General features: G+C 40.2%; 1 protein-coding gene across 7 annotated transcripts in view; it reads right to left on the bottom strand.

Annotated features, from left to right (window-relative positions):
• ABLIM1 (actin binding LIM protein 1) overlaps positions 1 to 17,291 on the bottom strand; it is a 212,664-nt gene that overhangs the window by 66,895 nt on the left and 128,478 nt on the right. For all 7 annotated transcript variants that reach the window (XM_075504483.1, XM_075504489.1, XM_075504482.1 and 4 more), the window contains exons 5-6: positions 14,708 to 14,834; positions 13,443 to 13,536 (exon numbers count right to left, since the gene is read on the bottom strand). In XM_075504483.1, the coding sequence (XP_075360598.1) occupies positions 13,443 to 13,536; positions 14,708 to 14,834 (221 nt within the window). The remainder of the gene's footprint in view (positions 1 to 13,442; positions 13,537 to 14,707; positions 14,835 to 17,291) is intronic.

Below are 17,291 nucleotides of genomic sequence, written 5' to 3'. Positions count from 1 at the left end.
GACAATATGTTTAAAGACAATAAGAGTATTAAAGAATGACAACAAAAAAATAAAAATAATAATAATAAAAAAAATCACAGATCAGGCAAAGGTCTCTTGTGAGCTGTAAATAAAAAATGATGGAAGATGACACACAAAAGGCAGGAGTATTCAGGAGGTGTATCTTTCTGGTCTGTATTTGACAATGCTGAAAGACATATTTTTCCTGTTTGATACTGTGTATTGAGCAAGATTTTTTTGAATAGTATTTGCCATGAGTCAACATTTACAAATTAGGAGACCTGAATAATTTGTATTCAAGAGTCTTTCGAAAACTATAGCTAGGCAGTTCTCTGACAGATGGATGTGTTAGCAGGGGAGGCTCTGCTAAGCCAGACACCTCAGAGGTTACTTCCTTCTACCCACAGCATGAGGTACCTCTACTACTGGCCAAGATAAGAATATAAAACCTTTCCTGGTAAATCTGCAGATGACTCAAAGGCAATGCTTCTTTAAGCTATCTGAACATAACAAGTGTGTTTTAATATTCTAACTTAATATGCCTGCAAAGCAAGAAAGCAGGGCCCTGTGAGATTGAGGGCCACGTTGTGGGCAACAGCAGCTGAGAGCAGGAGTTTGAGAACATCATTACTATCTCCCAGAAAATGCTCTCAGAGTACCTGAAATGGCTGACTCTTCTGATCATTTAATGTATACAAAGAATAGAAAGGAAAAGCAGAAAAAAGGCTTTGACTACAGATACTGCAACATCACCATTATAACACTGATGAGCACGTGCATGTGGGTTTACAGAATAGAGGTCAGTCGAGAACCATCAAAACAACGTGAGTCTTCAGCTGTGAACCTGAAGGACTCAGAGTCAAATCACCATTTGGAGAGAGGCTTCAGAGGTGACTCGATCACAACGGACAGGTGATTAAAAGCACAGAAAGTAGATAATACCAGGAAAGAGCATGAGCTTTTCAATCCCATTGAAAAAGCTATGACAACATCAAAAAGCTAAAGTTAGACAAATTTAACCTCAAAATAAGGTGAAGTTTCTAAAAAGTAAAGGTAATTTAAGCAGCAAGAGGGAAAATTTGTGGCCTTACAATCACTCTGCAGTCTGCATGAGAAGGCAAGATAATTTCCCAAAGGATAAGCTTTCATTTGGTTTCTAGGGAAAAGCTCTATGATTTTGAAAAGAGAAGGTCAAGCAAGATGATTTTAGCAGTCCCTCTGACCTTAAAATCCATTCTGATGGGCTTCACATAGAGAGAAGCTTTTACACATGCATCAGGCTGCTCCTAGGGAGCACAGGTCTGGACCAAAACAGCAGACTAATTACAGTCAGAGTCTAAGGTTACACTGGCAAAACCTCCCATAGAGTTAAACCAGTTCACTGAGAGCTGTCTTGGCTAAGCAGCAAAATCCTTGGTATAGCAGGGGCTTTGCTGCTAGAAGGGAGCTTTTGTTGATGTGGCCCATGGTTCAGAGAGACAGTTCAAGTGCAACACCAAGAGAAGTTCTGGGGCTGGGTATGCTGCATCAGCACTGGAATTGCTACTGACCCAGAAGGTCCAGCACTGAGACCGGGCTCCTGTAGCATAGGGAAGGTTGAGAAAACAGGTCAGCTAAGCGCTAGGCAAAACTCATGTTAACCTATTCAGTGGGCAAGTGCAAACCACTTCCTAACCGATGAAGCAAGTGAGAGCTTGGGAAATTAAGCAACTCACCTTGGATCAAAATTAAGGCTTGCAGCAGAGCCAAGCAGAGAACTCAAATTCTCAGACTACCAGCCCTGCTGGACCTCCATGTAGCACACCACTAGATCCAAATAACTGTAGCTGATTTTCTTGTTCATCTAACACAAAACTGTCTTTCCAGTTTTCTGTCTGAAGGCTGTTTCAGGAACTGTGCAACCTTTGGCATGCGATTTAGCGAAGCCTGGTCTCCATTCTGATGTCTGCTTTCAGTTCAGAGGGAGTGTCCCAAGAACAACAGAGAAATAAAAGTTGCGAAGGCCAAAGGAGGGGGGAAAGAGACTAAGCATGAGGTCACACACAGTACATCCACAGAAAATAACCAGAGAATATAAAACAAAGGTAGCTTGTAAGAAACAAAGCAGATGCAAAGCACTCAATATATACTAATTTGTACCTGGTAGACTCACAGATTGTTCTAATAGGAAAATGTGTTTAGGAGTGAATTGAGCAGGGAATATTTTTTCTTTTAGTGACTAGAGCCTGCTCTTGTAGCAAACTGATGCAAAAAGTCACTGTCACTCCAACTATTCTCATGCAATAATGCTTTAAAAAGTCTAAAGAATGGGTTTTATCCTTGATTAACTGCAATGCTACCTGCTACCTTTGGAAATCTCTTCCAGCAATAGGTCACAACAAGCAACAGATAACAATCTAGGGAAGGGACAGATTTTCTTCAAATATTTTTCTTCCCAACCACATTGCTTTCAACTCCAGAGTCACCAATACATAAATATGAGCCTGGATTTCACTACTTCCAGACATTTCTCAGCAATCCTTGTTTTGTAATTCTGGCCAAAGTGTTTATGTTACACTAAATTTAAAATGGAAGTATCGAAGGACATCAAGGTAACCAATGGATAGTTAGTACAGAGAAATAGTTGCCTCTTTTTCAAATAGAATAACTTCGAAGAAATGTCAGAACACCAACAAGTACTCTGCTAAAAGCAAAGCCTTTTATTTTTGGCAGAGGTCCATTTTTTGGTTCTATTTGTCAGTTTTCTCACTGCTGATACATGTTATTTCCAATTACAGATGCAAAACTATGCAAGCATACTTTTGAATCCTAGCTGGCATGAACATCCTATCAGAGTATGTTTGTCAGAGCCAAGACACAGGGATTTTACTCCCTACCTTGTTTTCTTCAGCTCCATATAAAATCAAGACTTCCAGTTACCACGGGAAAACTATTCCAACAAAATAACCATGATACAACATATTACTATGGTGATGAACAGGAAAGAGATGATGGACGTAAAGCAGAAAGGGACACCTAACATCATTTGTTGCCATTCAGTTTTCAACTGAGTCCAGGGTCTCCACGATTGTTGCCTCAACAGCAGTAGTTCAAGGGTGCTGCTGAGATAAGTCTGCTTAAAGCTTTTTTCTGCCTCAGTTCTTACTTTCCTCATTGCTAAGAAAAAACATTTGCCAGCCAAGACGCAACTGCTTTACAGAATTCAAAGCAACAGAAGATCCATCTGTATACGTAACATCTCTCTCTTTGAACCCTACATGTAAAAGTAAATTTCTTAACATTTTAACTCATACTCAGATGATTTACGATGCTCATTTCAGAGACCTCTGCAAACCACAAAACATCCCAAGCTAGTTTCACAGATAGTTTAAATGCCAGAGTATCTGTGTTGCTGGTGATGAAAAGGTGCATCTCTTGCTGTGTGCTATTTTTCCCTCTTACAAAGAAAAAGGCTTGTAATAAATGTCATACATCCCAGATATCTATCCAAAGAACTATTAGACCTGTATGATCTTCTAATGTAGCATGAGCACATAATTAAAATCTATCCATTTTGTGCTCCAGGTGGTCATTTCAAACATTTAATCACCCACAAAATACTCATGTGTATCATATTTCTTCACCTGTAAAGCACCTGTTCAGTAAAGACAGGTGTTAATTCTGTGGACTTCAAAGTCCCTAGAGATTCCAGACATATCTTCTGGTTTTGTTTTTGTTTTTCTTTCCTTTTTTTTTATTGCCCAGGAAAGCACCCTGACAAAGCAGACAAAAGAGAAAGGGGACTGAGTCCTCACAGAGTGAACATTAAGCACAATACCTGGATGGAGCCTGTTACAAACAGGTGACAGCTATAGACTTGCCCCAACAGGCTCTTCTCCACTTCAAGGTTCAAACATGTTATTGCTGCATCCTTCCCAGCAATTACTTTTTACAGGGGACAGGTCTAAGTCCTATCCTGCTCTTCTAGAAGTCAGTAGCAAACTCTCTACCGATAGGAGGACTTAAAGCAGGACTTAAAAATGAAAGATCACAATCCTGCAAAAAAATATTTCACCACTTAATCCATTTTTCATTGTGAGCTCAGCCAGGGAGAAACAAAAAGCAACTGGTTGAAATAATTTTGTATTGCTACAGAGTGCCTTACATTCCCCTATCACTACATCCCAATTGACAGTGGGACTGCAACACTGGGGGAAGTTTTGTTTTCAGTGTAAGTAGCTTGGTGCAGGGATCATTACTAATTTTGTATCTCTGTTGTGGGTGATTGTGGCAGGTAGCACTAGCACAAGGTTTAAAAGATGAACAGAAGAAGCAAAGGAAGCTACAAAACAAAAATAGAGTATTATGTTTTCCCTAAAGCAGACTGGTCCAAGAGGAGAACAAGATGTGTTCTGCAGTGACAACCATGCAATTGAATTCTTAATACAGCTATGTAACAAGAAAAATAAAGTCATCCAGGTAAGTTACTCTTCTATTAAAAACTGGTATGTGTTACGTGCACCTCTAAGACATGAAAAAGCTACTCGTTTAAGTACCTATTGCATGTTAGTGGAATACATGCAATGGCTATATATCACAAAGGCTGCTGTTGGTGGCAAGAAACTTTACACTAATATAAATGCCCCTACTGAAATGTCATTTTAAAGTACTTTGATCAGCCTGCTAAAGTTTTTCAGTAATATTTAGTGTAAGAAACACACTAGAGAATATTTAACTAAATCAAAAAGGTAAAAGCTAAAGATGCTGTGCTAGGAAATACAGATCCTGATCAGCAACACCGTACTCATGAAAACGATATATACAGCTAAGCCATATTTTTATAAGCACCTGCAAGATTTCACAAATCCCTTTGTGGCAATAAGGAAGCTTTAATTGGTTATTTTTTCAAATTACTTGTTACAACTTATCTTCTTATTCGCCATCTCTACACCCTCTTAACATTCCACCCCTTCCTATTGATGTCCAAATTGACTGAAGGATGGTTTCCAAACCACTGCTGAAAAGTTAATGCCTTGTGATTATGCTGCCATAGCAACTGAACTTCTGTTGGGGCTCTGTCAACTTTAGATAGTCTTTTGTCATCTTTATATGTCAAGTCTTTCCCAACTACAGATATCCCTCTTGCCAAATTCAATCTTTTCAGATGGGGGCGAATCACCAAAATCCTGTTAGAAAGATTTTTACATGAAGCAATTTATGTTATTTTTCTGGAAGCGTATTTTTTCTAGATTTTTGGGCTTGTGCATGGTGTGGTGTTCTAGGCAATTACAGTACCGTATTTTTCATCAGGCAAGGGTAGTTTAAATTAATTTAAATCTACGCTGCTACTCAACTACACAGACAACCTGTCTGAACCATTTACCCGTATCCTGAGTTATTATTAAACTTTTCATTTCCCCATTTTTATGCAAACAAACCCCACATTAGGAAAAAAAAAAAAATCAGCATTTTCACGTTTCTCAGCAAAAATGCAGGGAAACTGGAAACAAACTCCAACCTTATTTCTATGCAACAAATCTCCAGAAGTGATCAAAAGAGCCAACAAACTGTATTAAGAATTATTTGAGATAAAGAATCATATTGTTCTTCCATACATCAGCAATCAATTGCAATCAGAAACAGCCCAAGCTCTGTTCCGTTCTCCTCTCTTCCTGGCAGTTTAAAAACGTTAGCTGCACTCTCTTTATCTAAAGCACAGATTTACACAGAGCCTTTTAAAAAATTCCTTCTGGTGCACAGGAACAAAAGCACAAATACCCTGCTGGTATCACTGGTAAGCTATTTAGTCACATCACAAAGTTGCACCCCTCTCTCCCCGCCAAAAGAAAGTCATGACCCCTTCCAGTTCAGATGTAGTTTCACAGGAAGGGGTTTACCTTCTGTTATCAGTCTTACGGTTCTTCAGACTAAGTCCATTCCCTCCTCAGCCCGGCGGGCAGACTCCCTCCACCTCCGTTCAAATTCGGAGCACTACCAGAAGTGATGTGCAGACAGCTTGTGCTCTCACCGAACCAGCTCAGAGTGCAGTGCCTGGAACTGCACCCAGCCCTGAGCCTCCCTCCTCCTCTGCTCGCACTCACGCACTCTCCTGCACACACCCACCAAAACAAGCAAATAATCCTCCCTCCACATTAAACCCACTCAGGCAGTAACCCGGCCAACCCATTCTGAAAAAGCAAAAAGGGGAAGAATACTGGCCCAGGCAAGGGCAGGACCATTTCTCATCACTTGTGTGTCACTATTTGATGTTGATACAACTCAGAACATTTTTCCCTTGGGGAGAGGCGTCTGCCGAGTATGAAATCAGCGCTCTCTTTCTCTGGAAGTTATTAAATATTACTTCCTCAGCTTCTGAAGAATTTATACAGCCTCCTGGGTGTTAGTCTAGTTTTGTCAGAAACACTTAGTTACAGTGAGATTGTATTGTAGTCCAATTCAGACTAATGCAGGCCACTTCTCACAGTAGTACATGTATCCCTTTATCCTGTTTGCACATTTTGGGTGAGATGATGCTTCAGACACACTCTATGAACATTTGATGAATTTACAGTGGGCCCTGTGCACTGACCCTATCTGATCTCTCAACAGGTATTTTCCATAATAAAGAAAAGCCCTGTGGTCTGCCGTATATACCTGTCCGACTAAGAGAGCAAATGATCACAGCACGTGCTTCTGTTTTTTCTTATCATTTACCTGGGACACTCAGGCAAAATATTCATGTTTTCTCATTGTAACAGCAGTAAAATTAAAGACAAACAAAGCAAATCACAGAACTAACAAAGCATGCACTAAACTCCACTGCTTCTTCTCATTCGCTGTGTAGCCTTTTCCCCTGCATTTTTATGGTGTGTGAAGATGACAATAGTGACTGGGAGAAACTAGTTGAGAGCAAAGTCTCTCCCAAGCCTGTAGGACACCCAAACCAGTAGATGCCTAGTGATATGAAAACAGAATGGTAATACATTCTTCAGGGATATTATTTTATCACAACCATCATTAACATACCACCAAAACCAAACCCATTTGGATCCATCATATCATCAGTCTTTGTTCAATTCATCAATTGCTTCATTTACAAAAGTGTTTAAAATTTTTCATCACCTCAACCTGTATTACCAGTACAGGTTGCATCATTAAAATCCAGTAAATGACACGTTTTGTGATACTTCCTGCATAACTACTATGAAAACAGCCTTGCTAAATATTTCATTCAGCAGAATAATATATGTTAGCCTTTCATTTAACATTTCTGAATGGAATTGAAATAAATCTCTGTTGCTTTTAAGAAATTCTCTACGTGGTTCCTCAATCTAGAAAGCATACCAGTATAATAACACAAGACCAGATGCATGAATGTACTGAAGTACCTAACTGAACTCTGTACTGCACAGATCTTTGCAGAGAAGGGTGATGTTTTCACATGAGCTATGAGCCTAAATCACCCTAAAATAAATTACTTAAACAGGTAGGCTACTGAGTTTCCCTGAAAGTCAATCAACTGAAGCATCTGAGTACTAATACTCACATGAGCAAAGCTGCTTGCATGGTTAAGTGTTGGCAGAAGGCACATCCTTGGACAACATAAACAGGCATTGTTCGAATAAATCATTTACAGTTCATATGGGAACCAGCAATGTTGCTACTGTCATTTATCTGTTATTTATTTATTTAGAACAGACTCATTCACATGTAAAGAATCAGCAGAAACTTCTTGAACCCCTCACAGCACAGGCTTCTAAATCTAGCTCTGAAAACAATACTTGAAGACTTACAGGCTCCCCTGGCTCACATTCTTTGCCTCTTCAATATGGATACAGTTTACCTACACAACCATAGCAGCTTTTGCTGTTTGTTTGGTTTTTTCCCCCACATAATTATTATTATTTATTTCTAACTCAGAAGTCAAGGTGTCTCAGAATTGACATCTTTCAGAGTAAGTTGCAGCACAGATGAGACATCTTAAAATTCTGGCACATTAAAGTAACAGGATCTACAAGTACTAAACCTCCTTCACATTAAATACCACATCTTAAATTACTACTCCTCTTTAAAATCAGGGGAAGCTCGGCATAAATTACAATATCAAAAACACATTTAGAACTTGACCTTGCAGGCTGAAGTCAAGGGAGCCTTCTGGTGCCCTGGCATTTCTCTTTTCAGGTCCATCTGTTAAAATGGCGTTATGCCACCTCTTACAAGGTGCAGTGCAAGTTTCAACAGTGCACAGGAAACAAGCACAGAGCAGGCAGCAGCCCATCAGAACAGGAACTCGAGCTGTGCACAGCCAGGAGAAATCACACAGTGGCTTTTTATTTGCAAATGAATATTAAGCAAGTGGTATTATTAAAATAACTGGGTAGAGCAGCAAGATGGCTGAGGGATTTGATAGTAGATATATACATCTTGATCTCTAGATCATGAGATCAAATCCTGTTCGTATCAGTAACAGCCAAAGAAAGTGAAAATCTTAAGACCTGAATCTTATTCTCAGGCTTTCTGTATGATTTCATGCAAATTATCCACCTGTTTCTGCCCTGATGTCTTCTTTCTGCAGAACTAAAAGAATACTACTAAGCAGTTTTGTAAAACACTTTAGATAAGCAGAGATGAATTACATGGATATAGGCATGATCCACCATTCTCTGAAGTCAATGGAAAGGTCTCATTGATTTAACATATTTTGAATTAAGCCCTGGAGGAATAGTTATATTGTATATGATAACCACATTAGACAAAAATTATTTAGGCCAGCATCTTTCAAATACCTAAATATGTGCTGAAGTCTACCTAGATTTGTGGAGTTACACATGTCTACACAGAAATTAGCAGGATTAGGATCAGATGAGCATCATTCAACAGGCAAGCCTTGAAGCTACGGAAACAACAGCTTAGTGGAAAGTCTATGTGAAAGTCCTCACTCTCACTATGCTGTTATTGTCTCATAAAAATGTTTTTCACCAGAGTTAATGGGAAATGAGTAATTTTTAATACATAAAGATTGCTTTCTGCTGGAGAAACCCAAGGAAGAACACTGATCTCTGTTGCCTTGACAATTATTATCCTGAAGTACTCAAGTATTAAAGTATCCTGTACGCTCAAGAAAGTTGCAATATCTATTTCATATTGGATATTTATCACATTTATTGTGTTGGCATGCACTCATCTATCATCTGTGACTATTTGTCACAGAAAGTTGTGCACCAAATAATACTTGAGAAATATCTGAGCTCACTTAAATGCACATGGTATTCTTCTTGCATATTTTCATGGCTACTGAAAGTTGTTAGATCTACGGCCTAGAAAAAAGAACATTCTTCTACGGTACGTGGATATTAGCAAAATAAGTACTGTTTTTCTAGTAATGCATTTCTTAACAGAGCAGAGGCATAACCTCTACAGAATGGCTGGAGAGAGTCCATCCTCTCGAGGCTTGAACTCAAACCTTAGCTTTTCTCACAGGCTTTGCTGAGGGTGCCTACCAGAGGCACAGCATAGAGATGAAGACTCTTAGGTCCACATCAGGAGTGGTTGTCTCTCTTGCTGGCTGCTCATTGTAGAAGTCTGAAAGCCTGATTTTTCAGAGGTGCTAAGCCATACTGAGGGACAAAAATGAGCAGGAGCTGCAAGCCTGCAATATTGCAAAGAATCTCAATTTCTCTTTAAATAAAAACTTAATCTCTTACTGGAAAAATAGATACCACCAGCCTCTGTGAACCCAAAGCTAAGTTTCATGCTTTCATTTCCCTTCAGTTTTTCTCTAGACTGTCCCAGATGTAATAAGAATAAGCAGAAAATAAAGCAGCACTACAATGGCATGCTGCTAATCACTTCTGATCCATTAGAGGGAAGTGTTTGTATACAATGTACTATATACTTCCCTCTAATGTCTTCCAATCATTTCTTTGGGTGAAGATGATGAAATAGTATACTCTGCTCCTGACATAACAAATTATTTTATTGACAAATAAAATGAAAGATACTGATCAGTGAATTTACTACTACCATTTTTATTAACAAAGGCAAAATACAAAGTATTTTAGTTTTTTTCCAACTGGACATTAGTAGGTATGACTTGGGCTGGTCAGTGATGCCATAGCCTCTACCTAGACCGTTCCTATAATTGCGCTACATCACACCAAGAGCGTGGTTTCTTTCCCAAGACAGGCAGCAGAACAAGAGACAACTCACATGATACAAATAATCAAAAATACCCAAATTTGCCAAAGAAACATTGCCAAAGGAAGCAAAGAGGGAAGACAGTAATCCTCCTGTGAGAATCTCAAGCTTCGTCTAAATTAAAACTTCAGGTGTACTGAAAGGTTGTGGGTGATTTCCTGTACCAGACAAGGAGATTGTGAATCGTCCTGCCTCAAATAGTTCTGCAGCCCTCCCTGAACTGTGGCATCCTGTTCTGTGAATTATCTTCCATGGCCCTGTGGCTGCTTCCAATCTCTCATCTCCGTTGTTACCAGAGGATTTATGTCATGCTCTGACCCCATCCTTTAGACTACCTTTTCTGCCCAAAGGGGACACATGTGCTGACACATGATTTTCTCATCCTAAGTTTTGACTCATTAGTTCCTTCAGTCTAATTTAGAGGCATTAGTACTGCCCCTTTGGAACTGTGCATCTCTGACAGTGTAAAAGGTTTCTAGGATGAGCCAAGAAACTAGCCCACGGTTCTGATAAATTGCTCTGATTATTGAATGTTAGCTGCTCACCTGTATTTTCTAATCTTTCCAAGCACCACCTAATGACACAAAGTGCTTGAATGTCTCTCCTGCATTCCCACACAGGGAATGCTCTCCTGCATTCCCAGATGATACCTGGAGAACTCTATTCATGGACTATCCAGGCTGCTAATATGTACTGTAATGCAGTTAAGCCAATGTCTGAATGGCCTCCCTGACTACACAATACTAATTTTTTTGGTGAAAGTTTCTAAGGACTTGTCTAATCTACACCTTTCAGATAGCAGTCAGCCTTCAAATATCATTTAAACAGATCAGGAAAGAGTTGCACTATATGAGTAATTCAACTTCTACAGGCTTTAGAGGAGTTTGGTCTTAGTTGCATACTGAGAACTACTGCTGCCCTCTACTGTATTATTATGGGTTGTGCCTCTGATAATCCATGAGAGCCACAAATATTCAAGCAAAATTTTTAGTCTTACCCAGAACTTAGCATGCCTAGTATTTCTATGCATTGGTACGATCATTCAAAGGGTCTGTTTCTAATTCATCATATTCTGATTCTGCATATTCTGATTCTGCAGGGGCTAGATCAAATGGAAAAATCTTTATCTCTTTTATCTGATTTTGACTCTTAGAAGAAGGGGATCCTTATAAGAGGTTGGACATGGTCATTGCTTCAGCAAAATGTTGTCTCCTCCTCTGATAATAAATAGCCATCAGAAGACTAAGAACTATGGAGTGAGAAACCAACCTTGGGGCCAGAATGACTGCATCAAAGGTCTGCCCAGGACACAATGTCTCTGATAACCTGAACTTTAGCTTAGATTATGACGGACAGATAAATCCTAGTTCAACTGAACTAATCTTTCCTTAATCTCAATTTACTCAGTTCTGAAAGGATACAGCTCACGAGCCTCTCAAAAAGCTAGGTTTCTTTCTCACTGATGCTAGGAAGAGTAACATGAGTGCAACCTTGCTATAGTCACGTCCACTACACAAAAGGCTCCAAATAGGAATAGCTTATTTCTTCCCGGCTCTCCACAGACTCTAATAACCTTCTCTTTTATCATTTTCATCTCTATAGTTCTGAATAGGTTGCATTGCTTGTAGGTGAGACAACCTATCATGTGTATCTAAAATAATGTTAGAATTATTTTATGCTTCCCAATCTCACAAATCCAATTACTTCTCTCCTGCAGTGCATCCTGCACTGGAATGCAACTATGGTGTCACCAATCCATAGTACTAAACTGAAAAACTCATCCGTAGACAGGAATAGATAAGCAGATGGTAGCAGACCACTAGATTAAAGCCAGAGATACAGTCTTCCTACTCAAGGGAAAACTCAGACTGTTCTCACTAATTATCTATGCGGGTCTCCAAAGGAATTAGATACACATTGCAAAGGAGGCAGACTAAGAGCCTGGCTAATTAAAAAATTGTACTTCCTTCCAGTAGATGCAGTGACAAATGCACCAGGTGTCCACATGCATTCCGAGTCCCTCATTTGGTGGCTACCACCCTGGTTAATATTCTCAATACTGAACCAGAGAAACCTCCAGAACTAAAACCACAAGCTGTTAACCACTTTATGTCAAACCTGAAACTTCTCATATGAGGGCTGACACAGTCATATCGGTAGTAGATGGGACACAAAGAGAACCTGTAATACACATTCACTAGCAAATTCCAGCTGCTTTTATTTCCGTAACACTTTCAGGTTTATTTCCTGTTATCCACTGTAAAACATACAGTACATCCAGTTTCTTCTTGATGGTTGGACTAGATGATCTTAGAGGTCTTTTCCAACCTTAATGATTCTATGATTCCATGATTCTTCACAAAATACACCTGTAACTGAAGTTCTTTGTGATTCCCCATTCCTTCCACAAACTTTATTATATAAAGGCTTCTTTCCAGGAAAAGTGGACTGTTAAAAATCACTAAAGCTGGAATCAAGCCATACACCCCAGCTCCACACATGAGCTCAAAGCTTAGGTTCTTTCCATTGAACAGATTTTCCTACAGGGAAAGAAGAGAACAGTTTTGCTTCTCATATCTCAATGACAGTGTAACAAGGAAGGTCCTATGCATTTTTAGCCCTTAAACATTTCAGTGATGACACAGAGGGATCCATGCATAGTTCAGGGATTCCGGCTCAAAGGGGACTCATCACAGCCATGGGAGATGGAGATCAGTACTGACAACAAAAGATACACATCTCTCGAAAGATTTGGCCAGTTTCAGTGAGAACGCTGAGGACTGCAACTAAGAGTCAACAAAAGACATGGTTCAGATGTTTTCTGCCTTCTTGTTTCTGAACATATAATTTACCTCTCCAGCAAATTTCTCCCTCTCACCTTCTCAGCATCATTCAGATCATCTGGCCTCATTTAAGAAGAGAAATCTCATATCATAAGTTTTGGCAAACTTATGGTTGCCAAAAGTGATTAACAAATATATCAAATCTGACACAGACTAAGCAGTGCAATAGACTTGGCATATCACCATTAAAAGAGAAACATAGAAACCACAGATCCATAGAAACTAGTGCAATTAATTCCATATCACATGCTTTTCCTGATGACTGCAAAGCTAAAACGCTGAAAGTATGTCTGAAAACTAGCAATTTTGCTCTAAAATCAGCAGAAAAAACTTTCCTATGAGAATTTTTGTATTCTCTGCAGTTGCCTAAGTACATAATGGGACATGGCCCAATTCTTAAACTCTAGGTTACAAAACACCTACCTCTAGGACTTTCCCAGTAATGAACTGGTGACATGCTTCACATTTGACTCCAAAAAGAACTTGATAGTCCTTTTCACAATAAGGAGCACCATCTCTGAAAAAGAAAATCCACAAATTACAAACCACCTTTTAATAAACAGGTTACAGCATGGCTTACACTCTTCCCTTGTCTTCAGTCTGGAACTCCTACACACAGCAGTAGGCAAATGGGAGAGAACTCAAGGGAAATATTTTGTAGTAGAAGAAAAAAAATCATATTCTCATTAGTGCCTCTTAGAATTATTCCTTAAATTCCCATCAAGAAAAGGCATCCAGTACAAACCACTGAAGTAAATCTCATTCTTTAGAACAGACTCTCTACACTTACAGGTGGTGCAATTCTAGGGAATCAGTGGAACTATGTCCATGGGGATGAGAGGAGATCACAGTCTTTATCATAGGCAGGTATTTTTTGTTTACTTCAGCAAAAAAATCTTTGGTAGTCTGCAAGAGTATAAGCAGTTACTTTTAAGTGTAAGGTTATGTAGTTCTTTAGTATGAACAAGGAACATATAGTAAAAGTGGAAACACTAATCAGCTTAGGAGTATTTCTCAGGCACTGAACTTCTTTTGAGAAATTACAGATGCTACTTTTTATGAAATATTATACACTCCTCAATAACAGGTTTGTGAAACATACATTGTTTCCCTATTTTTTCTCTTTGTTATATGCTTGAAGGGGGGAACAGAGACTGTATCTTCATTCCCTCTATTTTATCATTACCCCATTTTTCCCCATTCTCTTCTTCTACGCTTCCTTCTGCTCAAAACTCTCTTCTTTGGTTTCTTATAGGGAGATGAGAAATACAGTGTCAGGTCAATCACATCATCACGTTTACTCTATTCTCTAGCAAAGGCAAGCTATGGACAGGTTCCTACTTTTTTCCTAAAAATCACATGTTGGAAAGCAAAACAGAGCAAAGCTTTATCTGGCTAACACAGAAAACACATGCAGGAATTCACCTCATCCTTTGTGGGAACATGGAGATATACCCCTTTCCATATTGGTATTAAATATAGACTACTATCATTAAACACCACCTTTCAGTTGCACTTTTCAGTTTACTTTACTTTCCCAACTCAGCTCTCACTGGGAACTAAGATTTTGGTGTATATGGAAAGGTGGTCAAGACTGGATTTTGAAAGGTGAACTTTGCTGCACGCTCTTCTCCATTGGCAACAAGAACTCTTGCCAAGGGCGCAGAAGAGATGCAGAGGTTACTTACTTGCTGATGTATTCCCCGGTTAGGACCTTCCCACAGGCCTTGCACTTAAAGCATCCCAAGTGCCACTGCTTATCCAGAGCTAGCAATGCTTGTCCATTTTTTATGTCTCTTCCACAGCCAGCACAATCTGCAAATAAACAAGTGCATTTGTTGTCAGTTACTTGGTTCATTAACCCTCACTACCACCCACTGCAACATTTGATAACCAAAGGGGAGAATTACACAGCGATGCAAAGGTACATCTTCCTTTCCTCAAACATTTCCCAGGTCCTGTACAAAGATTCAATCCTCGTCATTATAGACACACTCAGCAGAAGAGGGAAAGTACCTCTTCTGTTTTTCATGCTGTTTATGATTCAAAGACTGCCAGGCAAGCTCTGTACAAACTTCAGATTTTGTTAGGAACGAGCTACAAAAATCATCACTGCAAAAAGTTCCTGCCTTCTAAAGCAATCAGTGTTACTTCTCATTTTGCTTTTAGCAAGATCTTGACCGCGTACATGAAGCGAAGCAAGGAGGCCTGAGCGAGCACCATCAGGATGCTGCATGTCCCCGTTGGGTGGCAGCAAAGCCCAACGTGTCCACCCAGCTCTGGGGCGGTGGCGCATCTCAGCCAGGAACAGGTGAAGGGACCTTTCTTCAGGCAGGGCCCAAGACAAGGGTGACAGCAGTATGACAGCAGTGAAGGCTGCATGGCAGGGCACATTGTATTCCACCTGCAGCTGTGGCAAACTGTAGTTCTCATGGTCTCTAATTGGCATAAGGACTCTCGCTCGGGGATTTTGGTACTACCTTGGTAGTCAACACTGACTTTTCACCATGATTCTGGAAGACTCTTTGATGGCAGAACATGAACCTGAAGCCAGAAGCACTGAATGCCCTCTGTCCCAGAGGATGCCACAATGTCTTATGTCACATCAGAAATTTTTGGCTCAGCCCCAAGCTCCCATTCCTCTCCTTTCAAACATAAAATACTCAAAGAGATTTCCCGGTAAGGGGCAATTCAGCACATGGTAAGATCTGAAGAGACTGATGTGGCAGACAGCACTGAACTGCAAGGGTTGTGCTACAGCTTCTGTGCCCAGCCTCAGGGGACAGAGGTACTGAGGGAAGGGAAGGCCTGGAAGACCAGTGAAGCAGAAAGGGAATGCCCATCAGCTCAGGCACACATGGAAGCCTCAGAGGAGATAGACTGGAACAAAGGATTTTCCATATTTTATTATCCCTAAACTTGGTGTTCCTTTGGTGAATGTAACATCCTCTCCACACGCATGAAACATCAACAAATAGCAACAAACTGAGACCAACAGGAACAGAGCAATCTGAGCAGTTCAAGCCCAGGCACCAGGGAAAAGATCATCCTGGCTGCACTGCTCAAGCTGAGTGAACAGGTACAGCCTGAAAATCTTCATCTCCTCATGGGTTTACAGCCCACACAACACCACACCTTGCAAAAGGGTGAATCCAAGTTTATTATCACAACTGATAATAAGAGGACAGTCACTCCTTTTGACACTAAAGGGCCTGACTTTTGTTTGCTGGATAATGAGCCAAGAGAGCCCTAATACATGCTGTGCATTCCTCCTATCCAGGTCCCCATTTGCAGCACGTCCCTCTTTCTGTCAGCGTTCTTCTCCTCAAATCCCTTTAAAAAAGGGACTAAGCATCATGGTATCTTGTGATAAAATGCAAGTCACAGACTGTTGACACGACTTGGACTTGAAAAGCAACCCTGAGATGTCCTAATACCAGGACTTTGCTCTAGAGGACAAATGTTACAAATCGAAATCATGAAATGACAAGGACTGACAGCATGTAATGGATCCCTCTGCTCTTCCGTGCCAGCTCAAGGCTCCATGCCACTCCACAACGACAGCAAAGGCTGGAACAGGTCACCGAGGGAGGCTCTGGAATTTCCAGCATGGGGCTGAGGAGGGCACAAACAAACATCTGTGACAGTGGCTTTGGTACATTGATCTTGCCTTTGGCTTTGGAAGGATACTACATCATCTCTTAAGGTCCCTTCCAGCCTGCGTTTTCTTACGTTAAATCTGAAACCACGCAATTTGCCTTCCGATTGTGACAACAAATGGGATCTTTCCTCCAGTCTCAGTGGGTGCTGAACTGCAGTTTTAAGCAGCACCCATTTCTCAGCTTCCTAGCACTACTGTTTGTCCCTAATGTGCCAGCTTCCACATTCCTGACCTGGGGTCCTGCCAAACTGTGATACATTCCCTGTTACACTAATCCCTCAAAAAATCTGCTGTATTTTCCGTGCTTTTTTCAGCTTTATCCAAGAAGCTTCCTTGAAGTTGGAACCAAGGAAGAGTTTTTTAAAGCACTTAGTTTTGCTTCTAACTGAATTTCTGAAGCAGTCAGAACAGAAAAACTGCCTTGCACAAAAGGTCTACCTAGTCCAGTATCTTTATCTTTATTAGTGCCAAAACCAGTTACATGGAGGAAGTAGGGATCCATGAAGTAGCTCTACCTGTTTAATTGCTTCTTGTAAGCCGAAGGTGGTGGTGCTGCACTTACTCTTGTGCTCATGTGTGATAAAAGCATGTTATCAACCCCTTGTATTATT

This window comes from Mycteria americana, chromosome 6, assembly GCF_035582795.1.
Source record: "Mycteria americana isolate JAX WOST 10 ecotype Jacksonville Zoo and Gardens chromosome 6, USCA_MyAme_1.0, whole genome shotgun sequence".
Taxonomy (NCBI): Eukaryota; Metazoa; Chordata; class Aves; order Ciconiiformes; family Ciconiidae; genus Mycteria; species Mycteria americana.
This window is presented reverse-complemented; position numbering and strand designations above follow the sequence as displayed.